Source organism: Hippocampus guttulatus, chromosome 7 (assembly GCF_054856545.1).
Source record: "Hippocampus guttulatus isolate MCC_2025c chromosome 7, RoL_Hgut_1.0, whole genome shotgun sequence".
Taxonomy (NCBI): domain Eukaryota; kingdom Metazoa; phylum Chordata; class Actinopteri; order Syngnathiformes; family Syngnathidae; genus Hippocampus; species Hippocampus guttulatus.
Window position 1 is genome coordinate 19,072,569 of NC_141267.1, and position 27,116 is coordinate 19,099,684.

The window sequence follows — 27,116 nt, forward strand, 5'->3', positions numbered from 1 at the left end:
TTGAAGTTTTCCCGGGGCCTAAATGTTTATTGTGCTCTTTAAGTCATGAATTTTCTCTCCGATGAAAAGTTTCTGTGAACGCCGGTGACCACCCAAACTGAACAAACCGTGCATGATGTGACTTACTGTCTATGTTAAACACACAATAGGCAGCGTGTAAATATGTCGGCGTTGCAGCATGATTGCAAAAACACAAAGGCGAGTGTGAATCGCCGGCCTTTGAAAAATCAACAATTGAGAAAATGGCAAGTTAAGGGGCAGATGATTCCTTGTCTGTGCTTTTTCATTCCCCGATATTTTTTTTTAACTCTTTCAGGGACAGCGGTTACTACAGTAGACAGATGTTATCAGGTTACAGGGTGCATGAAAGGGTTAAACACCCACAAAGGCACAAACAGAGACACATGTGTTTCCAAGAGCAAAAAAAAACAAAAAACAATGGGCGACTAGAAGAAAGATGCGGGACACATACCAATACACAGCTCGAAAGAAAGTTGGATCCAAAGTGGAGCAGAGAGCTGGATCGGCTTAGCTTTTTGGCACCGACTGGTGCGCACCGTGACCGTGAAAATTGATCAGCAAGCCTCTGCGGGCCAATCAGAGCCCCTCATCCACGTGTTCATCGTGGCAAGCGATCCTGTGGACGTGTAACTCGCTTAAGTACGTTCTCCTCTACGAACATGGGCGCATTTGGTCTCCATTTATTGTAATTGGGCTAAGGGAATGCAGCCTTTCTGGCAAGTACGTCTCAGCCCCGCCAGTAGATATGCTTAGGAATATTTTTTTGAAGCCTGCAGGTTCACATCAACGGAATTGGTCTCAGGCCCCCTTTACAAAAGCCTACTCATTTTTTTTCTCATAAAAATGCACATAAATGTGTCATTTCTGTGAGTTAAAAAACAAAACAAAAAAAAACAGACCTAGTGGTTAGCATGTCTGCTTTGCAGTTCTGTGCTTCTATAAATTTCTATACAAGCGGTTAAAAATAAATTGAAATTTCCATCAAATGTCATTCTCGCTAAATGAATAAACCCCTTGAAAACCTTCCAGATCAAGCGTCGAGAACTTCCTCTGATCAGTTGTCATCTCGAGAGTCACGATGACTTCAGAAAACTTCTCTGGAACGTAATAATAACTCGCAGTACGGGTGACATTCAACCACTTCCAGACCTTGGCCGAGAGCCTGGGGGCATCTTTTTCAGATTCATAGGCACACTAACGTCTCAAGCTGAAAGGGAAGAGGAAAGAGGGAAGAGGAATGGCTCACTCGCCCCAACAGTCCCTTTGAAGATGTTTACTTCAGAACTCACAAACTCATAACGACGATCGGGCCACGGATGGCCGATTCATAGAGTGACCATCGATAAAATTCCTGACCAGTTCCTCCAGATGCTGAAGTCTCAGTGACTGAATCTGCCCACTGCGGGTCTTTAAAAGTAGCCTTTGTATAGTTTTATACGTTTGGCCCCCAAGAAGCACGAGACGACTGAAGCTGAATGCTGAGCGCAAAAACAGATCCAGCTGTAAGCCGAAACGATAAGTATTAAAAAACGACGTCTGGGATCCAAATGACGACCCTGAGCCGGGCTTGCTTCGTACACCCTGGACTGGTTGCTGATCAATCGCACATATAGATTTATATTCACACTCACATTCCCACCGACAGGTTTGGGCAATTTAGACCAGTCGACTGTGATAGCGATGTGCTCGCCATTATTTGATCGCGCTGCCGCATAAATTCATTTTGTGGTTTCTTTGGTTGGTCTTGATTAAGTCTGAGCAGTACATTGACGTTTAAGCACATGAAGAGAAAACAAGCAGCACAACAGCGAAATGCAGCTTCACCATGTTTACTTTGAACTTTGGACTCCACTAATTGACCCAAGACTGCAGATCTCGGAGTCCAATCAAGGATATTTAGTCACCGCGTGATTGTGAGTGTTTGTTTATTTTTTTTATTTTAATGTTGTGTTTTAAGATTTGAGATGCACTTAGTCATGAGAGGAAAATACTTTTTTGTGGTACCATGACTTATAATTGAAATGCCTTTTCAAGCGCCCCCCCCCCCCCCCCCCGAAAAATGCCACCTTATTTTTTTTTGGTTGGATTTCTAATTAAGAAAAATCGGCACAGTATTGCAGAATCTAACAAAATAAGAAGTGCATACTGTAGTATACTTTTGCCTCATCGGGAGCTGACGTCGGGTTGGCCGGTTATAGTTAAGTGTGAGCGTCTGGATGTGAGTCGTGGCCTACAGCAGCTCTTTGCAAGTTGTCAATTTTGGATTGTCCTTTTAAAAGAAAGAAAAATGATTTAGGTACATTGGTGACTGAGGCTTTTGAGCTTGTCAATCGAAAAACTCAAAAGGGAGGGAGGAAGGGGGCACTCGTAAATAACTGACTGGACAGCTCAACACAATGCCGCCCCGTCCGATTTGTGTAAACAGCGGTCGTGTGAAAATGACTTATTCTAACAAGCGGCATTTGTACGCTAAGTGGTGCACTTTGGCACTTTTCAAGCACACGGTGACAGCGTCGTTCCTCAGCGAGGCCGACGGTGTTGTTTGAAGAGGGGCCTGCTTCCACGCTTGCCCGCCAGGCCTTGTTTAGCGGGAACGGGGGGCTCTGCGCTGGATCAGGCGCTCGGCAAACAGACGCACGAGGCATTAGCGATGCGTTTCCCATCTGCTCGGGATGGACGGGTCGTGATGGAAGAGGGGTGAGGATGGGAGGAGACGCAGCGAAAGACGGTTACGAGGCTTTACGACGAGACATCATCCATCACGTTTGGGCAGAGTCAAACGGCGTCATTGCCGCTACGGCAGCCTGACGGGCTTCATTTAGAACACAGGTCAGGGAGTGTCAGTGATGCTGACTTGTTGCGAGACAGCAGCCACCTGGGACATGATGACCCCCCCCCCCAAAAAGGTGGAGGGAAAGGTTCACATTGGAGGTTGTTATCAGAGGGGGTGCGTTCAGAAAAGTCACCTTTTTTTCAGGTGTTTAGCATCCTTTTGGTGTTTTTTTTTTTTTTTGTGTGCTTTTGGGTCTTTACCTTGAAAACGATCTTTCAGAATGCCATGACGATCTTGAGATTTCATTGTACCCCATGCTTGGAGTAAAAGCAGCGTTTTTTAAATACACTCCAGCTGGCTCAGGTTGGAAGTGTCCAGTATCTTCTCCAGACCGCAGACTGCAAAATTTGTCAGAGTTAGATCAGGTTTCTTCACATTGTTCTTGGGTTTTTTGTGCCTGTGTGTATTGGTTCTTTGTACTGTGAAGAACCCGTGGCTTGAGACTGAGACCGCCAGCCTTCTGTAACTGAGCAGTACCTTTCGTGTCAGAATCCCCTCGATCCGTGCCGGAAGTAGCGGATCAGTGCCCCAAACATAACCCATCACCAATCTCTGCCACGCATCAATTTTCTGATCCGCTCATCCTCACGAGGGTCGCGCGACGTGCTGGATCCTATCCCAGCTGTCTTCGGGCAGTAGGCGGGGGACACCCTGAACTGGTTTCCAGCCAATCACAGGGCACAAGGAGACGAACAACCATCCGCGCTCACACTCACACTTAGGTACAATTTTTGAGTGTTCCATGAACCTGCTATGCATATTTTTGGGATGTGGGAGGAAACCGGAGTACCCGGAGAAAACCCACGCAGGCATGGGGAAAACAACTCCACACAGGAAGACCGCAGCCAGAATCAAACCCCGCGCCTCTGCATTGTGAGGCCGACGCGCTAACCACTGGTCCACCGGGCCGCCCTTCTCTAAGTACCATATTTGTAGGGATCCAAACAACCCACTCATCCTTTACGAGGATGCGCCTGATTTATTTTGACCACTTACTGTATGGACACCCGCTGGTTACAACCCTCTTTGTACGTCCTCAGAGAAGTCAGCGCGCGTTACCTTTGGCAAGCTCTGTTTTATAACGCTGGCCGCGTGCTGTGTTGGTAAGCCGCGGTCCGAGGAAGTGAAGGGTGATCCATTAGCCTCCGGGGATTACAAGGTTTGAAGACGGGAGGAATGAGCTTTGCCTGCCCAGAATTCGAAGTCGCCATCCATCTTTGCCGCCAAGCTCAGGCCAACAAGGCATCCGCTTCCTCGTCTCTTGTAAATCTGTCCTTTCAAGAGTTGTTTCGCGTTATATTGGTCTGTTTCTGAAAATTGTATTGAGTCAAGAAAATACTTTTATTTATTTTTTTGGTAGTATATCTTAGGAAGTGAATTGATTTGGAATAAGCGCTTGGGTGGAAGTGGATGGAAACGGCTGGTTTCCAAATGTTTTATGTTTCCCTTTCTAGATTGTGTGCCGAAAGGATGAGGGGCCTCCCTTGTCCTCACCTTTTATATATTCAGAAAACCCCTCGCGTGGATGGTTCTGAAGGTTTGACAGTCTGACAGTTTGAAAAAAGGTCATGATATTCCTGGGTATTCTATATTTGCTCATCTTGGATTTATTCGAGAATTTACAGCAAGCTACCCCCCGCCCCCCATTTTAAATGTCGTCGAGAATCAGTCCCGATTTCCATATTTGCACTTTCTTCACTCTCCTGGCACTGTGTTCAAGAGATGACACGAAAGAGCTTTGCCAACAAATCTGGGGAAAAAACGTTGGACAGTTGCAGCAAGAAGAATGGATGTGTCGAGGTGGATTTGGGGAATTAGGTTTGCCTGGTCGTCCCCGCCCCCCACCCCCCCCAATATCGTGTGTTTAGCTGATCTGCCTGGCTTACGACTCTGGGAATGTTTGTGCAGCCGAAGCCTAGCTTGATGTTGTTTGTATTGTTCAATTTCAGTGTGTGTGTATTGCGTGTGCGGCGCCGTTGTCAACATGACGGGAGCGTCGTGTTGTCCTTTCACACATATTTGAAAATCAGCCATGCAATCGTCACCCTGGCTTGTCTCCATCCTGACTTTAAACCGCCCGCCCCATTGCCCTTTTTCATGAACTCACGAGTCCCAATTGGCAACCCAAGAGTTAGCATCATCCATTCGTCCATCCATCCATTTTCCGATCCGCTTTATCCTCACAAGGGTCGCGGGGCGTGCTGGAGCCTATCCCAGTTGTCTTTGGGTAGTAGGCGGGGGACACCCTGAACCGGTTGCCAGCCAATCGTGGACGAACAACCCATCCGCGCTCACACTCCCACTTTGGGACAATTTTTGAGTGTTCAGTCAGCCTGCCACGCATGTTTTTGGAATGTGGGAGGAAACCGGAATACCCGGTGAAAACCCACGCAGCCCCAGGGAGAACATGCAAACTCCACACAGGGATGCCGGAGCCGCCGAGTTGCTATCATGTAATCCTCTATTCAGTGTAACTTTAAGCCCCAATTGATCACAGGTGATACCTTCTCAACTAACCCACAATACATGAGAATTTGCAAAATCGAGACCGAGGAAGTACTAAAAAATCGAGACCGATGAAGGAAATAAAGCCAAGATGTCAAAATATTCTTGTTGTTTAAATGTGCATGTTTAAATGTGCTTCATCAGAAGTGAGCACACTTGCAAGATTGTGTCGGGGAGGGCAAATCTTTTTTTTAACTCATTCACTCCCAAAGAAGTTTTTTAACGTCTTTTCAGACTTGGTCCAGAATTGGCTGGTACTGAATGAGTTTTAATGGCTACACTCACCACAAGAATATCTTGCCACGAAATGTTTGTGCTTCGCCGGCACCTTCCATTCGACTGCATCCAAACTACTCATGACCCCCTTTCACAGTTTATTAGCCCTCTCAATTGGTGGGAAGGTAAAGATCTTATGCAGCTCACGCGGATTGAGGCTCGGAAATTTCATCAACATTCTGATACAAAAGCTCCCGTTGAAAAAAAGAAAAAAATGCCGAACGCGACGTACTGCATCGTAAAGGCCTCGATAACTCCACATTTTAATTATTCTGCACAGGGGCAGACATGCAGACTGCAGAAGGATTACGACGGGTCTGTGCGCTCATTCATTGCGCGTCGTGTCCGCTCGGCCCGCGACACTCGAGTCAATATGAGCATAACACATCTATCTTTGTGTGCTTGTGTATGTTTTGGTGGGCGTGTGTGAGTGTGTGTGTGTGTGTGTGTGTGTGTGTGTGTGTGTGTGTGTGTGTGTGTGTGTGTGTGTGTGTGTGTGTGTGTGTGTGTGTGTGTGTGTGTGCATGACACAAGTCCGCTGTGTGCACACATCATGCCACCGCATAGACAATATTAAGTCGTCTAAGAGCAGAAGGAGGAACGGCCGTGCTGACATGATCCACTTCATCATGCGGTGGGAATTCATGTGTGAAAATGTGCTTGGAAAAAAGGTCAAACTTCCCCCCTGGCCAGTTAGATTATGGAAGAAATATGAAAAACAAATCGTAAATTTTGGGATGATTTCCTCCCCCTTGCTATCTTTTTTTTTTTTTTTTTTTTTTGGTGTGGAAGCAGGATGGGAAAATAAGCCGGCGAGTGTTTATTATGCCTTTCGGTACTCATTAATGCCTTTATTTAATTGTGTGTGTATGTATGTGCGGCTGCTTTTGCAGGCTGCGGGTGGAGCCCCGCGGCTACGGAGACCCCATTGTGTTTTTCCTGGCTTCTTGTCATTGTTTGTCTTCCGCCGCGGATCATATTGCCGCAAGCTGGGAAAACCAAGCCGGGGACAAGAACCCGGGGAATGGATAACAGGACCAGACGTGGTCAGGTGGTGGCGCTCCATTTGACCGAGATGCCGACTGTCAGATTGATTTGATATGTCCCGTGTAATGTGACCCTCTTTGGTCTTTGTGTCGCTTATACCGGATATCTACCTAGTATCAATGAAGTCTTGCCAAGCAATAGCCTAATCTCAAAGTGAGCGTCGCCATTCAGCGCAATTTATTTTTATTGGATGGCAGTAATATTCGGGAAGTGCCTTCGTCGTCCTGGGAATCTAGGCTCAGAACTTCCTCTGTGAAATTAGGTATCTCAATATACCTTTTCCTCTCTTGGTGTTGTACTTTCCTCAAAAGAAGACAAACTGTTGATGTTGTACTCTCCCAAAAAAAAAAGTAGTCAAACCATTACTGCTACGCTATCCTAAAAATAAACTATTAATGTGATAACCTCTGAAAAAGAAAACAAAAGCACTTTTTGCACATTACCAAAAAGAAGACGGCCTATTTATTTGAGATTTTCAGAAAAGGAAAAAGTATTGATTGCACTTTACCAAAAAGTGTGATAAATATTTTACGTTGCACTTTCTGAAAATTAAAAAAACCCTTGACGGCGCACGTTCGTAAAACATAGACAATGTATTTGTTACAGTTTCCGAAAATGAGGACAAACTAATGACATTATACCCCCCCCCCCCCTCCACACACAAAAAGGCCAACTATTACTGGTCTATTTTCCAAAAAACAAGACAAACTCTTGATTTTACATCAGAAAACAAATTATTGGCATTGCACTTACTTAAAAAGAAGACAAACCATGAGGATGGCGCCTTTTGAAGTCAAACTCTTCATATTGTAGTTGTGCTTTCCTAAAAATGTATTTGATTATTCATGTTGCACTTCCTTATAAACTGAGACAAGCGATTGAAGTTGTACCATCTGAAAAATGATAACAAAAAAAGGTTCACTTTCCTGAAAAGAAAATATGTAAGTCATTATGAATGCTAGGTAACACTTAACTGGATGACTGACTAATTTCTTGGGGGAACGTGTTGTCCATTTCATGTTGACGCGGATGCTAGCCTGTTAGCCCAGGGCTCAGACGGTAAATCATCTTAATTGTTTGTAATTGACTTGTAATTGAACATCTCTGACTCACAAGACACACACCAGCAGTGATACCATCGTAATTCTTCTTCCCATCATTCCAAACTTGATTACTCCCCCCCCCCTCCCCAAATCCTCATTTTGTTTAGTTTTTCAACATTCCTGTGGTTTTTGGCGCTGTTCACAAAATTCATTTCCCTCCAGGTGTGTACTTGAGCCAGATTTTTTTATTTATTTTTTTTTTGCATCGGATGCATTTCCAAAGTTTTATAAATGTTTAGGGGAAACTCAGCTGTGTGTAGGCGATTTGTTTGTCCGTGCCGGTGACAGAGGTCAGGATAATGACTCTGAGTTTGTACACACGGCGCAACATTTGCATTGGAAAAAAGTAAACGCGGCTTGCCCTCGCCAGAGGTGGCAAAAGTACTCACGCTCTACTAAAGTAGAAGCACACATACTTGTGTGGTAAATGTAGAAGTTTAATCCAACACGGGTATTTGCGGTTTGGCATTCACAAGTTTACCTTCACGTCGATATTTGTGAGGTCCTAAACTTCATGATCCCATATTTGAACTGAATTATTCCATATCTGTACTAACGCCAAAAACAACAAAAGTATAACTGGGCGCCATCTTTTGGTAAGTTGGTGTCAAGGAACTATGTTAAAGGGTGCTGAAGCGCTTCATTCAGACACAAGTAGTTTGTGACCATCTTGGTGGCATGGAACTATGTTGAAATGAGATGGAGTTTCATTTAGACAAAAATGATGTTTTACCATCATCTCGTGCGCTCTTGGTGCCAAGGAGTTATGTTTAAGAGAGTTAAAAAGATGTATGTATACAAAAGTATCAGAAATTCTTTCCTGCCATCTTGTGGCACACTGGTGTCAAAGAATGATATTGAAGAGCATTGAGGAACTTCATTAAGATAAAAGCAGGGCTTTGGTGCCCATGAAATATGTTGAAAAGTTGTAAAGAGCTTCATTCAGACAAAATGAGTGTTTTGTTATAGTAACCAAGTATTTATACTTAATGACTTCCCGCCACTGGCCCTTACTGAGGCTTTCACACCCATTCTGACATCATCATGCAAGTTACCTCCACGTCGTTGGAATCGAACGATGGCGGATGGCGACGAGTGCCCGCTTCCAAGCGCCTGCTGATCTCAGCTCTGCAGAATGTCTTTACGACACAGCTGGGATGCACCGAAGTTGCGGTTAATGGGCTGAAACGCTCCGAAAGCCATTTGTTTTGGAGGGGAAGCCGTGCCGACACCGGTGGGCTTAGAGGTGGTGCAACACTGCCCCCTAACGTTTGAACATCTCATTTTGCAAATAAAAGGCATCATGTGCCCTGGGAATGAAATCACTCTGAAATGCATTCTCGTTCCCCCCCCCCCCCTCTCATTTTTCCGCCAACTTTTGGTTACTCCACCCTTCTCCTGCTGCTCTCCATGTGCGAGACAGAACCCGACTCCTTTAATCCCTCGCAATACACAATTCATAATTAGGCACGCACATGAAAAGAACTCATGGGCTGGATTTGCAAGTGACATGATTGTGAATGTTTTGTCGTCAAGTGACGCAACTTGGTGTTGTGTCATGGAAGCGTAAATATTTTTTCAAAAAGCGTGGAATCGGATATCTCCAAAATTGGACTTTTTCCAAATGTGGATAATCAACGTCAAAATACATCGGGGTCTGCCCAAATAACACAAATTAAAAATTCATTTTAATTCTATTGCGAAAATGTACACAATTAAAGATCTAAATAATGATGGTCAAAACGTAAAACATCCAATCTGAAATAATGATTTTTATCAGCAAAATTCAAGATTTATAATCAGATTTATTTTAAGTAGACTTCACAAAACTGAAAGATAAATGTTACTATTCTTGCACCATGCTATTTTTACAAATCTTCCAGACCCTAAAATTCTACTCATATGATTTGTTGATATTTTTTTTTTTTAAAAACAACAATCTTATGGTTTCGCACCACCATACGATTTAAACAGATTTATAGTTATTAAAACATGACGACTCGCTTGCGCAACTCTTCAAATAAGACCCAAGTGTGCTCGCTTCAAGCTCTTTATTTGTCACTCCCAGCTGGACTTTACTGCAAAACTGAATCTCATGAGAATCAATCGTGTAAATGTGCGCACCAAAATGTTCAACCAAACTGTCCAATTTCATCAAACGCACTTGGCTAGCTCAATCATCAAACGAACTTGGCTAGCTCAATGCTAACGCCTCATGTAGATGTAATGCATGTTAGCATAGATATCATAGTAATTCTGAACTGCCAAACTTTTCATCCCACAAAAAAAACTAAAGTCGGCAGCGTTGACTGGTTGCATTGGTGTGTTTATAATCAGGCTCATGTTTACTTGAGGATGTTTTCCTCCACGCCGCGGCCTCCTGAGTCAATTAGAGGATGGCATGTAACTGTCCCTGGCTTCTTGTTTCCTGATGAGCCATTCGGATTCTCGCAAATGTGCGTGGGAAGGGGATGAGCGCCGTAATGTGGCACAGGCCAAAATGTCGGCTCGTTACGTACCGCAAGTCTCACTACACCGTCTTTCTTCAGAGCTTTTGGAGTCGAGCAAAGCATGTGGGACTGGCGAGCATGTGTTTTGCTATGAGGGGTTTTCAATTGTCAAATGTTGACAAGGGTACCGAAATAGTTCCCGTTTTTAGCACCCTCAGACATTCTCTATGTTACTCCAAAAAAACAACAACAAAAAATGTAAATCCCTCCATTTATTTGGCTTTTTAAGGAGCCCCAACATGCCTGAAAAGTACATTTTTGCATGTGTATTTATCCTGTTGAAAATTCACAAAAACATGATCTGCTCACAAAGAAAAAAAAAACAAGCAAAAAATCTGAAATCAAATTTTAAAAACGTAACTTATATGGGGGGTTTCGAGACAGATTCCGAAAATGTATATCATCAAATAATTTTGGGGGTCGGTCCCATTACAATTGCAACAATTAAAAAAATGTTAATTACTGTACAGCAGACCACTGGATTTTGGGCAAATTGGGGGGTTTGTTTAAATGTCATTACCATTGACTTATGTTGTAACGTGTTTGTATGTTTGAAGGAAAAGTCGACTCCAGCTCCTGACTCACTAGACCACGTCCCTTGAAGGAATGCATCCAACACACAAATACTACAGCACCTATAGTCATTATATTGCTATGGATGGGCAAGTCATGGATGCCACTTCACCACACATTTTAACCTGCTCTAGTCTACTGTTAGCTTGTTTATGCACAACAAGAGAGTAGTGCAAGCCGGAAACACATGACCAGCGCCGTTCAAGTCACGTCTGGCGAATTGCGGACAGTTCCGGAACTAACAGAGTTTGAAATATATTGCACAAAGGGGAATATGGAGTGGACTGGACACTATTTTCTGTTTGTTTAATCCGGGCTCTATTGGTTACATATTTGCTAAATCCGCTGTGAGTTGCAAGCTTGGTGACGGAACAAATCAAACTCTTGAGTCAAGATTCCACTGTACTTGTTTTTGTCCTCTCTCTCGCTTTAGAAAAACATTTTATAGTGTTTTATCAAACCCTATAAACACAAGCCAGATTCAGATTTAGCGCTCCAAACTGTACCGTACCGTGGCATGGTGAACTAAACTGGACTGTCCCACTTGGTGGTGGCTGTCGTGTGCCAAGCAGATGTTGCAGCCGCAGTGACCGCTGTTTGTGTCTGGGAGTCGCTTTCGAAATTCTAAGTGAAAAAAGTGCAGGGCGAGGACAAGTAATATGCAGAGCGTTGCTTTTTGATTTGTGCTGCTCAACATGTTAGCCCGCTGCGATCAGAAACGAAACCGGGGTGAGCTCCCACTCTGTGCGGTGAGTCAAGCCGGAGATTTATGTCGGCCGTTAGACACAGAAATGAGAGGTCGCCTTACTTTCAAGTGCTTCTCACCATTTCACGTCTTTTCCCTTTTTTAAAAAAAAAATTTAAACCTGCGAGTCTGGATGGAAATCCTTCTCCCCCCATCAGTGATAGCACGTGTTAGCATTAGCTTCTGATAAGTGGCACATTAGCCATTTTGCTCAATTTGGGTTACTTTTGACCCATCAATGTATAAAAATTGAGGAAAGAAAATGCATCATTTGTCTCCTTTAAGAGCTTTTAGTCTTTTTCTTGACCGAGTGAGTCGCAATGGAACGGTTCCCACAGGCGAATGTATAAAAAGTTTGCGCTGACACTCGCACGCTAATACTTAGCATGTGTTTAATCTCTGCGCTTCCACTGTTGATACTTGGAATTCTGCTCAGATTTATAACCTGTAGTCTTTCTGTTTCAAATCACACGTTTCCGCCACGGCCTGGACGGGGGATGTTGTCCATCACTGGATTTTTATAGGCGTAAAGTAAACGTTAGGTTTCCGTTCACGCTCGACTTTCGGAAAGAAAATTGTCTTTTTGTTCAACGGTGCTTTCCCCCACTGTCAGATTCATCATTGTCATCTCAGCACATAATAGACACAGTTATGATGAGCATGACCAGTGAGGGTCACAAAGTACAAATATTTGCTACTGTACTTCAGTAGATTTTTCTTGGTATGAATTAGTAGAATTAGTGAGTACATCCGCCCACAAAAAAAAAAAAAAAAACGAGACCCTCAGACTACTTTTTTTTTTTTTTACTTCCAGGAGTCTTTTGTTCCAAGTATGTGTGTTAGTCTGAAGTACAGAGGGTGAATATTTTTGCCACCTCTGGTGATGACTATGACTCCCATGTCGCGTGTCTGGGCGAGGACACGTTTGTTTGTGGGACAAAACAGCAGCCCTGCTGTTCCCGATTGAGTCTGACACGGAGATTTACGGCCTGTCTCTGGAGGTCTCATGTATGGCTTCCAGATTGGCGGATATGATTACATATTTGTGCTTGCGGAGTGCTTGTCAAAAAATGCAATTTAGCATTTTGGCGTTGACGGACGAGCAAGCCAAACCAAGCGAGCCACCTTCCACAAATTGCCCCTCCCCCACCACCAACCCCTCGCACTTCGCCAGTCGCCGCACCCAGAAAAAGGTGCATTGTGAAGGCGGCCGGCGAGGCCTGCTTCTGGTTAGCGCCGCATGTGAAACGCTTACCTTCCTCCAGGGGTTGCATCTGGAGCTGGTTTCCTGTTCAAGGGGAGATTTTTTTTTTTGCTGAGCCTTCGTGATTGGGCCACGCTGAGCCTCGATGCATCCCGGCACCGTAAGAACAGCCAAACGATGATCGGTCAATCAGCCGCGCGCAGATTTAAACCAGAACCCGATGCGGATAGTGGTGCGTGATTGGTGCAGGGGAACCAATGAGCCAGCTCGGTAAATTCTCCGCCAAGCTGTCTGAAACAAAGAAATGTGGACGTTCATACAATTTTAAACTAACAGCTGTGTTTGAATATTTGCGAGCTGTTGGAACCATGCATGACATTAAATCGGAAGTCGACCATTTTGGTTCGAAGCAGCCATTTTGTGTAAAACCCAAGGCACATACTGTACGTTGATTCGTTAAGGCTAGGGAAATTGCCCAAACAAGTTCCGATTGGAAACATTTATTTTAGACAGCTGGGCAAGGCACCTGATGCGGGCAGCGCATATGGCGTCATGACTTGATGATCGCAACAAGTATTCGCCATGAGCCATTTTCTGTTCCCAATGTCCAATGTCACTTCCTGTTATGGCCTCTTGTCCAAGTACACTTGTCGTTCATCGTGAATCCTCTGCAAAACTGGCGAACCAAACATCCTGTTAATAAATCCAACAATTTCTAAAAGCCCCACTTGTGCTATCCTAAGTATCGCGGTTCGCCGCGGTTTTCTGTCTCAACACCTTCGCAGCAGAACACCTTCAGGTTGTATGTGTATGTTGATTTTTGCTCCAGTCCTGGAAGGAGGTCAGCTTCTCTGGATTTCAAGCTGGCTTCACTCTACGGAAGGTCTCCATTTCCTGTCGTGGCGCCATCACGGCAGGCCGCTGACAGCAGCTTTTATAGAGCTGCTGAGGAGAACCAGTTACGGCCCGTGCTAGGAAACATGGCACAGTACAATGTGGACATGTAACAGATGTCAGAAATGGGGGGGGGTGTGCAACGATCAGAGGGATGCTGAAAATGACAGTCATGTGGTCCTCTTGTTTATTTGCTCTTCAGAAGTTCACCTTTTCCATGCCCCTATTCCAGAGTGAAGTTTCGAAACTTGTTAGCCTAATAGCATAGTTGCCTGACTCGTTTTTGGATGGTTATGGGGGGAAAAAAAACCCACAACAAATTCAACAAACAACAAGAGTCCAGTTGCGTTAATTAAATCTTTGCGCATTGTCATTGCATGTAAAAAAATAAAATGAAATTACAAGAATTTCGAGAGTAACAACGATGCTATTAGCCTAATCAAATAATTGTGTATTTAAGCCTGGTTAGATAGATACAACAATAAATATGTACATACAAATAACAAATTGGAAAATGTGCGAAGATTTTTGTTATACAGGGAGTTGAAATTCACATTGGGGGGGTTCAGCTAATATTAAAATGTGAATAAAATCAAAATTCATTCTGACATTGATTCTGGCAATTATCTACCTTAAAATACTTTTACATTTTTATGTTGTATTTATATGTCGCATTATATCCATTCAATAATTTTGTCTTAAATTGCATTAAATTAAATTAAATTATATTTTTTGACATTCATCCTATCACCTCATTTTATCACATTTGTTTTAACATTTTTTAGGATTATTATAATCATTTGGTTTATGTCAACTGTTCTATGAATTTCTTAAACCTGTTAATTAAATAATGATAAATAAGATATTTTGAAAATGCATAGGTGGTCATTTATTTTATCTCATGATATTTACTTCCGTTTGACAACAACGTCAATTTTTAGTTGAATAATTAAAAAACTGGCCATTTCCATCTTGTTTCTGGATTTATTAATATATTGAATAGTCATTGTGCTCTAAAGTTATGGATGGCTGTTTAAAAGTGACTATTAGCTTATATCAGTGTTTGCATGCTAGCAAGAAGAAGAACAAGCTGTAACCTTTGTACAGCTTTTTTGCCGAGGAGCACTTGAACGGGGCGATATGTCAAATGTGGAGCGCACATTAAATATTTGGAGTATTCAGGAAGTAGCTCTTTGGATGGAGCTCGGCGTGTCGGCTGACGAATGACGTCGGAAGATTTCTCACTCAGCTCATCTTCCTGCGCTTCTTCCCTTTGCTGTCACGTTACGAAAACCTTTTATGAAGTCTCGTGAAATTTGTCAGAGCCTTGGAAAAAAGGTCAAGCTGATATTTTTTTGGACCAGTATGGCATTTCGAAGCACTTTTTTTTTTTTCTTCCACTGACTGACTCAATGGAAATTTCCCCAACCTTGGTGTCCATCTTGGAGAGGAATGGCATGCTGCAAGGTGGCGAGATTACCTTGGAAAGGATGAGCTGGCAAGTTGTACTTGCAGTCATGTGACTTCTCTTCATGAGAGTCAGTCAGTCAGTCAGGCTTTGCCCCTGCCCCATCCCTGAGCCTCTGCTTTTTGGCTCAGTGCGCATTTCTTCGGGATCGGACACTGGATCCCCCCAAGTGGGACAACCACTGCGCTCCAACTCTCGCAAAGCCGCACGCTCGCATTAGAAATGGGATACTGGACATCTTCTCAAAACAAACGCATTGTCTTATAAATGCTGTCTTACCTCAGTGTGGCGATACTTTTATTTTAACAGTCTGAACCATCACACGGCATCAGCAGAAGTTCACCAATTTAATATTGTTTTGAAAACAAGTCAGCGACAGCCGATCCAAATAAACGATATCTTTTGTTTACAAAAAGCTGGTCACATTTTAAATGCAAAATATTATTGCATAATAGAAATCAAACTCTCGGTCACAATTGGCGAACAAGCTAGTTAGCTAGTCCTTTATTTGCAGTAGATCCAAATCAACAATGTATTTTGTTTACCAAAAACTGGTCGACACAGGCTCTGGCTGAGGAATAACCACAGTTTTAATGGAAAATATTAACACATAACGCAAATAAAAAACTTGAACCTTTTGGTGACAATTTACAAACAAGCTAGCTTGCTAGTCATTTGTTGACAAAAGGTGCCCAATAAGGCTGAGAATTATGATGTAAAACTTAAGTCTTTGATCACCATGGACAAGAAGATATCTTGAGAGTCAATTGTTTACAAAAAGCCGGTCACTACTGGCACCAGCTAAACATGGACTGAAATGAAAATTGTTCAAATATAACGTAGTGAACACACTTTTGATCACAGGTGACAAGCAAGCTAGCAGCATAAACCAGCTTTTTGGAAACAAAGGACTCGTTTCTCTTCCTTGCTTCCACACTCATGTTCAAAACAGATCAAATCGAAAAACCGGTCAATACCAACTCATGTTTGTTCTTTTTCTTCCTTCCCTCATTAACCACAGCTTAGTCGTTAGATCCCCGCCCTTTTGTGTTCCCATTCCCATGAGCTCATCCTTGTTGCGCGAGCACTTAGCCTTTTATAAAACGGTCTGGCAATGGGCAGTTTCGCCGTGTCGGACTCCGGCTGCACTTGTGAGGGACCGACTTAGTTGTGGTCCCCAAATCAGGTCACTGGTCTGAAACGTTGCCCTGAAATGTCGGCAAGAGGGGCGGAGCTTGGTCAGCCGCGCTGCCAGGCAACACAGTGAAAGTGAATGGGGTGTTACCACAATGACTTCAGTCGACACGCCCTTTTTTTTTTTTTTTTTTTTGCCTTCAATGCACACTTGTTGAGCCTAAATCGAAGAGTGGTGCGGCATCAGGGATTGAGACCTATTGTTTCTATTCAGTGAAGCCCCACCACAAAAAAAAAGTTCTCTTCCTGCTTTCTACTTCTGAAAAGAAGAAATGTGGAAATGTGAAGTACCGTCCTGCCGAGAATCACAGTGAAACAGTTTATCATAAAATGTAATAAAATACATCATGTCATTTATCGTCCAATGTTTAAACTTGGTCGTGTTGTTTTTCCTAACACCTTCATTTTTTTTGTAATATTTGTTTCTTTTTCTTATTTTTAAAATATGTTTTGCTAATATAAAACAACAAAAAGAAATTATTGCCTTTGGCGAGAAGCTCTACTGAGTGATTTGACAATATCCCCTCATCATGACCTGACCTCAAATGCGTGTTTGCTTTTACGCCAGGCTCTCGGAGATGCCGACTTCGCTTCGGTGCTGAGTCAGATGCTGCCCTTGATGAAGCCCCGCGGAGGCCAGGACGACGGCGGCGGCGGCTTCGCGGAGGACGAGTGCGGGCCCGACGAGCTGATCCTTCTGCTGATCTACTTGTACTCGCTGGCCGACGAGGCCCAGCCCGCCGAGCGGGAGGACGCCCGGCCGGGGGGCAAGCTGGAGAAGCTGGAGAGGGAGCTGATCGGAGGACTCACGTTGGCCATCACCAGGGAGACCGCGCTCAGCCCCTTGCTGCAAAAACTCACAGGTGAGACGTCTGCTTCCTATTGCCTTGACCACACTCGATGAATTGTCATTGACTTTAATGGGAGGATGTTCTGTCAGTCGCTCACGTACAGAAATTAAGTACAATCATTTTTAATTCAATTGAATTGATTTGTTTTTACAAAAAAAAAAAAGACACACTAAAATATTGTTAGTGCTGTTCAAAAAAAATTTTAAAAAGCCCTAAAAAATGCCACATTATTCATGCTGTGGCTGTCTGGTCTGCATTAGGCCTTCACACCCTTTTCTTTCCTTTTTGACACATGGCCACAAATGACGAAAAGATGTGCGTACACCTCATCATATCCTTCAAGCCAGTAAAAACAAGCCGCCAATCGGCACAGTAATGAGCCATGTACCTGTTCGGTCAACTTGCGATAGTGTGCGTATTTATAGTCTGGTACGTCGCGGTACGCGTGAAGGTCGACCATGTAGATGGATGGCTTGTCTTCAACCGCACTGCAATAATAGCGTCTTTAACCTTGAGCTTACACACTCGCACATCCTCCCCTGCCTCATAATTACAGCTACTTTTACTTGCGGCCTGCCCGTGCACCTTTGCACACACCCTCAAATGACACACTTCTCATATTGCACATACACGGGCGGTAAATCGATGTAAAGCGCTAATAAGGAGCGTGTTCTTTATTTCTCTTTCTTTCTTTCCTTTATCCTCCTCGTGCGAGTTGTCCCGCCTTCCTGTTCTCCACGAGGGGCCTCGCGTCCAAACCCTCGACTCTCCGTTATAAACACTTCATTGAAAGTGACCTCGTCGTGGTGTGCCAGCTATGTTTTAGTCTGCATATGCGCGTGTGTATGTGTGTGTGCGTGGACCTCCCTTTTTGAACCGTGTGTACACGCCAAGTGAGTTTTTATGAAGTAACATGAGGCGGGCGGCCGTCTCGGAGAAAAACATTGATCGTGACATCGCCCGCCCCCCCTCCTCCCCCAATTAAAGCCCTAAAATGAGAACCAGACATAGTATGCAACCTCGTCACCATGAGTGCAGTCGTGGGGTTCGGCGTAGTACGAGCCGTGGAAACTCGCCCAAAATGGCCGACTTGCTGTTCACCTTCGGGGAAGAGTCCTTGAGACGTTTTTTTACAGTCCCCTCCAAAGTATTGGAACGGCAAATGAAAACATTTGGGTTTCATTATCAAAAGACAAATGTGAGACAACTTACTAGTTGTCAGGTGTTGCGTGATGGGAGTGGACCCGATAAGTTCTACTATGATGCCAAAGTTGTCCCACTACTGCAGAAATGTCGTACTGTATTGGGGAAAAAAAGAACATTCTACTAGTGCGCTCTCGTCTGCTATAAATCTTTTTGCACATTTATTTGCTATCCCTGATATCCAGCTTAAGGTCCGCGGATGCTCTTTCGTCACAAGTCGGACAGCTTCGGCATGCTAGTAGAAGAACTACACATTACGAGTGAGGCAAAACTGTCCACTAGTTGACAACGGTGTGCGACGGAAACTACAAGTACCTTTTTAAAAAATCGACTGGGTAGCGCCGGGTACTTCACTAGTTGTGCGCTTGTGCCAATTTATGTCCAGTTTTCCTTCACTAGTAACATAACTGTCCTACGAATCATGCCGATGTCATACAGTACCGTATTTTCCGCACTAAAAGGCACACCTAAAAGCCTTCCATTTTCTTCAAAGGTCCCCACCTGGCCCTGATGTAAGCTGACCGTAACACAAAAATAAAAAATAAAAATCCTAACTTGAATTTCTTCTTCCTCACCCAATGCACCAGCTGTCTTCAATTGTTTGTAGAAATGAGCTACGTAGTGCTAATGCAGGGTCACTGCCCTGCCTGGCTGACCCCGATGCAAGTGGCCTGTAACAGCAAAAAGGTGAAAAACTCGGATGCAATCAAAATGTTATTTCTGATTCAACGCTGGGTTTGTTATTCATTCTGTCCTGTGTGTGTGTTGTAAGAAAGACAGTGGGGGGTGAGGTAAAGGCAGGGGGGAGTGGGGGGTTGCCTCAGCGAGAGCTCCGGACCTCCCCAAAGGCGGCTGTTTGCCTTGGCACAGCCCAAGCGAGCGACATGAAAGTATTCGTATTGAACTCCATTTTATTTTGCCTACGTCGCAAACTTTTTTTTTACGTCTCCTCTTTACTTTCCTTCTCCATTTCCTTTTCCATGTCTGCTCACACTCTTTTAGTCCTCTTCCCCCCCACCACCACCACCATGGGGCTTCCTCCTTTTCGCCCCAAAAGGGTCCCAGGGCTTGTTGCTGTAGGAAGTGGAGCACAAGTCGGTCCAGCAATCGCGCCTGATTAAATATGTACCCCGTGTTTATGAAATTAGTCTCAATTATTTTTAATTGGCGGTGGTTCTTTCACTTCCTCTCAAACACACACACACTCTGTGTAAACACGTACACACTCTTTGGCAAAGCAGCCGCTAGCCTTGTTCTTGCTAGTTGACTGGATCAGATAAGCTGGTGACACGGAGCACAGGCCGTAATTAAAAAGGGCGGTCCATCGCAGACCGTCTAGCTCCTCAGACTCTGACCACACAGTGAGCCGACCCCAAGTGGTGAGCTTTGCGGTCGGGGCTCCACCGTGGTCACCGCGGTTGCTTTCTTTTTGGTCCGCTTTCCCATAGGAAAAGAAAATAAGTGTGGCCATCTGAAATCCCTTTTTTAACTGTACAGGCAATGTTTTCACGGAGAAATAGTCTGCTTTTGTTTTCACTTCTTGAAACACGTCCCAGGTGTGTGTGTGTGTGTGTTTTGTTTTGTTTTTTTTAAACAAACACATTACAACAAAAGATACAACTTTGGCTCCATCTGGTGGCTTTTTGGTATCGAGGAAGCAGTTTGAAGTGAGTTGAGGGGCTTCAATTAACAAAAAATAGTACTTTGGCACCATCCCGTAGATGCCTGTATTCAGTTGTCTGTCTACATGTGTGGCTTCACCGTTGTTTAAAAAGTTACCACACAACGAGACCAGTGCCATTCGTTAGCACGTCTATGACGTTTTGCATCGTGTGGTAGCATTAAGCTAGCATACTTTCTTCAGGTAAAAATACATGACGTGTAATTCACTTTGTTTTATGTTTAGTTTGACATAGTGGCACAGCGGGAGCTGTTTTAAATTGTAGGGAAGGAAATGAATGTTTCCTAAAAAAATAAAAAATTTAAAAAATGCAGCATGATGATGTTCCAGAAAGCCATGTCGGTCATATCCGAAATCTGTGCAGTAGCGAGGCGTTGTCACTTTGCGGCTCCTCGTGTGCGGTTGACGCCTGTGTTTGCTTTAGAATTCCTCTGTGTCTTATTTATGACAGGAAATGCTCATCATAAAACGGCCTTTCTGTCTGCGGGGACGTGTCGATGGAAATAGGAGACGGCAGACGGCAGCCCACGCGCACTCAGACTCGCGCTAATACGCGCCACACGAGGGCCGAGAATACATTAGCACACGCGTACGTGCATGAAGCTTCCGCACACGCTCATGAGTCTTCAACCGCATTTGCCACTCGGCTTTGAAATGCACCAGCTGCAAATAAATCCCATTTTGACACAATTCATTAGCGGTAAATGCTAATGTGGCAAATGCCCCCCCGATTTTGGTCAAGAATAATTCAATTTCACTGCATGCATACTTGTGTCGGAATAAAAGGACAACATACATTTGTAGAATAATAATGATGCAAAAAAAAATTACGATGAATGCACAAAAATAATTTTGTGGTAATTCATGATTTACAATTCAATAAAGCAACCCAAAAGACTTATTTCTGAATACTTTTATTTATTTTACATTGTTACATTTCTTTTTTGATTATTTAATTGCAAATAAATTAAACGGTAACATTCGTAATTTAAACAATCGCAATAAATACAGAATATACGGATTAAATGCGGCACTTAGCCACATTAGCCCACAAGCATTGGCCACAAGCCATTTACGCTACTTATAATGACGACATAAGGGCATGTCGTTGGCTTTTTACATCGTATAGAGTCACCTCACGATTGTCGCTCTTTGCAACGTTACTGTGGAAGGGTGTGGAATCTGTGAAAAAAGAAATACATGTGGGATTTTCATTCTGTTTTATATTTTGCTGCTCTTCTTTTTTTATTACTTCTTCTTTCTATAAATTACGCAGCATCTCTTCGAGAAGAGCTTAGTGCTGTCCGGGCATGTTGTGGCGGAATGTGGTACTACACTGAAGTTGTGCAACACTAAATTCAGATTGTCCTTTATACATAGTGTAAAAAAAAAATATATATATATATATATACTGTATATCACTATATAAATTTCCATAGTGGAAGAACAGCAGAAGCATCATTTTCGCAATCTCATTCTCATTTTGGAGAATTCCTCCAAGGCTCCACTGCACCAGCAGATGGAAGCTCTCCTGGCGCTCTGAGCCGGCCCGGTCATTTCCTGTCAGGAGGCCTGGTGTTAATCAAAGCTCAAGCCAGCTTGAACGCCACCCTTTTGCCATCGCCCCTCCTTGTTGTCCTACACGCCCTCATCTATCAGCTAACAAATACACCCCCCCCCCCTATTTTTTCATCCCCCCCACCCCCCGAAGTCCCTCTTCAGTTTCATACGTCGTAAAATAGCCCAAAGGCAGTGTTGGGTCTTATCAAAATGTCCCCGTCAGAGGATTGCAGGTCCCGAGGCAGATAGTAAGGGATGAAGACTCCTAAAAAAGCCAACAACCCACCCCCTCCCGTATGTTGGACTACGAATGTTTGTACTTATTCGATTGTTCTCTCTGTGGTTTGTGTCCATGGTTTGGTTTACATGCAGCGGGGGAGAGAGGATGGCCACTCTGTGCGTATTTCATGTGTTTGTTTCTCATGAGCGCAGCTGATTCTTCTGGGCTGACGTGACAAGACGCCAGTTTTGGGGGATGGGGTTGTTGCGATTGAATTTAGCGCAGATGCTAGCATAGCGGCAGTTTTATCGGACCGGTGTGACCATAAAAGTGGGTCACTACAAATGAATTAAACCATGTAAAGAAATGCCAAAGTATTTTTTTATTTGAACTAAATGCCTGTACATTTTGTACAATTCTGCATATTATATTTGAATCAGTCAAAATGACACGATTTTGTTCATGTCACCAAACAATCAAAACGACAGCACTTTTATCCATTTTCATGTAAAGCGGCCGTTTATGTATAACTCATCCTCAATCTTGGACCGCACGATAACGACGGCCGTTCGGTTCTTTGAGGGCCGACCCCCGCGGCGTCCAACTGTAGTCCGACCAGATGCTCCGCATCTGATGTGGCGAGATGAGGGCATGAATGAAGCACTGTTTCTCTCCTCGTGGGAAATGTTTTGGTTGAACAGAGTCGTCGCTAGTGTTATCGTGTGGGCGCGCACGTGTACGTGTGCTGCGGTCATGGCTGTCTGCGGCTCAGCCCCCCACCCCGCACCCCCACCTCAGAAAATAAACACTTTAGAAGTCGCACGCACGCACACACACACACACACTTTCCATAACTGGATGGGTCTTGTCTTATGGCGAGGCCTGGCCCTCGTAGTGGTCTGTCTCGACAAGGCTTTGACCCTCAACACAAACTTCTCAATGAAAACCCGCCATTGCAAATGGAAATCAAATATCATGGTCACATGGAGTAGTTTGGTGTAAAAAAAATAAATAAACAAGCTCAGCTGATTACTCTATAATATATCAGACTATCTTTGAAATAATATTGTATATTTTATTTTTCATAATTTTCTTCCTGTATTTTTCAGATGATATGATGTAAATTTTTTGTAGTTTGGCTGGTCCTGCGACTTGCTCAGGCGCAACTTGCATATATTCAAATTAAAGCTCGGGCTGGCGGCCAAAATCCACATTCTTTAATTGCGTTAACATTCCTCTGGCGATTGGTAAATGATTTTGGTTCATTACTCCTGATGGCCAGAAGGTGGTGGTAAAGTGCAATAACCGACCCGTGTTCTTCCATTCTGTGCGATTTGAGTTTATGTAAGTTATTTTAAACTAAAAAGACAAAAAAAACTATCCATAGTTAGATTTTTCATCCAACCGGAACTCATTCAATGCATCGGAACTGGGGGCGTTTGAAATTCATGCCCCAACATTCTGAGACAGTGTGTGTTCAGAGAGGCAGAGTGCACTGCCCTCCCGTGAATTTCTGACGTAAGCCTATTTTGTTTTAAAAGCAATGAGCAGCTCGTGCTCGAACCGTTTACATCTGGGCTCTGGCACTCCTATTTTGGGGCACTCTGAATACCCGAACGGCACATTTGAACAAGGCTCTTTCCAAACGATCGGATTGAAGCAGTGCATGCTTCCAAATGCACCCACGATTAGGGTAAAATATATTTCCCCGAAAAAGTGATTTGTACAATTTTATAATCCAAAAACTATGGTAGCTTATTCAGCTTATTGCACAGTTTGTACAAGCAGAGTCTATGATCAAGGTTAGTGTGTTCCAGCCAGGCTGTGTGTGTTATTGATGTCATGCTAAGCGTTAGTATCTCATTATCAGAGATTATTGCGGTTCACGGTCTGGCCCAGCGTCACCCCTCAAATGTGGATCATGACACAAGCGCACTACTCTAATAAGAGACTGTGCAAAACGATTAAATTATAGTTTTCCCAGACAGTTTTTAGCTAGGTTTTTAAGTCGTGGTGTCAATGTCAGCGTATAATACGCTAAGTGCTATGTCTGTTAGCGGTCCGCCCTGTAATCCACTTTCACTTGTGCATCCAGCCGACCATGAACGCATGTTTGTGTGGGACGCCTGCCTGCGTGCCTTCTTAGGTCCGCAGATGATGAGGCTCTGGGACCAGAACGGGAAGCGGAGCCGTGATTAGGAGGATCGGACTTCCTGCGATAGGACGTTTCCTCCCTAGATGACAGACTCGCCGCTGTATCTTGTCACTTGTCTGTCGTGGAAGGTCCATTTGATGTCCAGTTTTGTTGGCATTTGATGGAAATAATGGAAATTGATTTCATCTAAGAACACCGGAGTCAAAACAACACCGTTAATACCCATTCTCATTCAAGCAAATGGTCAGAAAAATGAGCAATGTCAGTCAAAGTCAGTGACTAATTTGTTTCAGTATGAAGAAATACTCAGTATGTGTGAGTCAGTGTTTTATCTGAACACGTGTGTTTAATCTTGGCTTCATGTTACGTCACAATGCGTTCACACTGCAACTAAAATGGCCATTCCACCAAATCTGTGCCATTAGCACCCGTAGGAAATACATTTGAAAAAAATCTCAGCCCAGTCCTGTTACCTTCATTATATTTGTGATTTTATGGCTTTGTTTTGTTTTATCTCTTGTTGTTGTTGTTGACTCGCTGATCTTCTGCAGCTTGTCAGCTGCATTTGAGTGGTTTTTGTGATGTTTGACAAGAATGAGAGCCCGGTAAAAGATTTCGACAACTACGTTAGCTTCACTCGCTAACTAGCTTTTCTATCAACAGAGGACTTAAATTTTGATCTTCTGCGACTGGTGTTGTCCTTTTGCGTTTGTGATGCCAGACCAGGCGCTCTCGCTTGTTTCGCTAGCTCGCTTGTTGCTACATTAGCTTGTCCTGCTAGCTAGCTTGTTTTTTTGTAAACTAAGTACTATGTCCATGTTTTGTGTTAGTGCGCACACACACACACAGATAACATTGACGCTGGTCAGATACTTTTTGTATTTTGTGTGTGTGTGTGTTTGTGTGTGTGTGTGTGTGTGTGTGTGTGTGTGTGTGTGTGTGTCTCCGGGGAGCGACAAAGCAGATAGCACACTTATCATTTGACACACACGCACGCGCACAAACGCGAGTTAGGATCAAAGGTTAATCATGTCTTTTCATCAGCAGCACCACCCTCGCATCTATCTGTCCTCCTCTTGTCTAACGGCTCTGTTCGGTGTGGCTGTTTGCTGATTTAAGCGTCATCAACGTGATTCACGCGGCGGTTAACTCGCTTAATTCAGCGTCTCTTTAATTTCATTTGTGAGTCGTACTTTGTGTTTTTGGACTTCGATGGGACACGCTTATTCATGATAGAGGTTGCGTTTGCGCAAAAGCCTTTGAATGGATTAGGCATGCAAAATGGCTGCGAAACAGGAATACTCAGAGTGTTGAAAAAAAGCTGACATCATGAACGGCAGAATATGAAATCTTATTGGTTAAAGAAACAGACCCATTGCTCATGCAGCTATATTGACCAACACAACTGATTATGAAGGCCCTGGTCAGATTAGCTTGATATGCTAGCAACACATAGAGACTGAAATCTGATCGGATTTAAAAAAAAAAAAAAAAGTAACATCATTTTCCAATTTGTTGAGAATAGACTGTTGGCAAAAAATTATTACGATTTCATGCGATAAATATTCGAATTTAGTTTGTAAATGTTGGTCAGTACTTCTGATGGATAACATTCACCAGTGCTTTCATGTCACGCTGTTTATCGTCAATGCAAACCAGGTCAGAAAAGTGCTTGACGTCCATTTTTGTTTTGTTGGCGTTATAATCACGCGCAGGGAGGGGAACGTGACCCACGGGGTTGGCTCATAGCTAGGCCCCTCCCACCAGCTCTTCATTAGCATGGTGTAGCGTAGCGTGGCGGCTCGGAGCAGCAGCGGGGCCTTACTGCAGGCTGCATGGCTGCCATGTGTGTTATCGTATTATCTTGCTTGACCGTGTGTGTGTTTTTATTTGCCTGAAACTGTTCGCCATCAGCTTTGTTCACTCTGACTGACTTACTCAAATGCTAACTTGATGTATTTCGTTGGTTTCTGGCTCATATTTGTTGACTGTCCCGTCATATTAGTCATATCGGCGCTAATTTTGCCTTGCGGCGTTTGTTTTGAACATTTTCATGCATCCTGTCATGATGGACATGTGCACCAAATTTCTTTTTGGTAGGTGAAAATGGTGCCGGGATAATTTTTTTCAACTTCTTGGGGCCATATTGGCAGGTTAATAATAGTTTTGGATTTTTCATTGGATTTTTTTTTTTTGTTGGTTTTTGTTTGTTTTGACATTCGGGGGGGGGGGGGGGTTTCAATTCATTTGGTATTAATTATTTTTCCGAACAGGTTTCTCAGTTTTTGTGATATTATAATTAAGTTATATTTAATTGATTTTAGGTCAGGTTTGTTAGTCTTTAGTTTTTGGGAAAATGCTTCATTTTAGTTTTAGTATTAGTTTTATTTTTTTTAAATAAAATAAATGTCAAAGGGCTTAGGGGGTTCAAGATTAAAAAAAAAAACACACACACACGCACACACAAAATATTGTCTTGTCTTGCGCGCTTACGATGCGGAAATTTTCTGGGATGACTGTGTGAAAAAAGGGGCTTAATCCATGCAGACAGCACACCTACCGTCGTCTCGGCCCTGCCTCGTAAATCCCAAATACACTTTGCAGCAACTTGTGTTGGTTATTCAGGCGAGACCCGCTTGAAAACATTCTGCCTGGTTCCTCTCAAAATGTTTCTTCATCGTATGGATTTGAGTCAAGCGAGCCACCACGCCCTCCCTACATCCAGATGTGCCGTAACAAATGTGCGCTAACATGTCTCACAGCACACGCACACACACACACATACACACTTACATGCCTGGCGAATTTACGAGCAGAACAATAAGATGGAGAACAAAGTGGAGCAGGCTAAATGATGTGTCTCTGTCACTGGGTCATTTGAACTGTGTGACTCATCTGCATGTGTGTTTTTTCGTTGGGGTTTTTTTTCCCATTATGTCTCACTTTATTGCCTTTTGTTCTCCGTCGCATGTGTTGCGTGTTTGAGAGCGTTTATTTGGAAAGTGGAACCCAAGACAGCAATGAGAAGACTTGGTCACTTTTGGAGGAAGGGCGGAGGATGATATTTTCTTTA

General features: G+C 43.6%; 1 protein-coding gene across 1 annotated transcript in view; it reads left to right on the plus strand.

Annotated features, from left to right (window-relative positions):
* Window positions 1-27,116, plus strand: part of scfd2 (sec1 family domain containing 2) — an 80,144-nt gene that overhangs the window by 33,077 nt on the left and 19,951 nt on the right. The window contains exon 6 of the mRNA XM_086116397.1: window positions 16,942-17,236. Within this exon, the coding sequence (XP_085972523.1) occupies window positions 16,942-17,236 (295 nt within the window). The remainder of the gene's footprint in view (window positions 1-16,941; window positions 17,237-27,116) is intronic.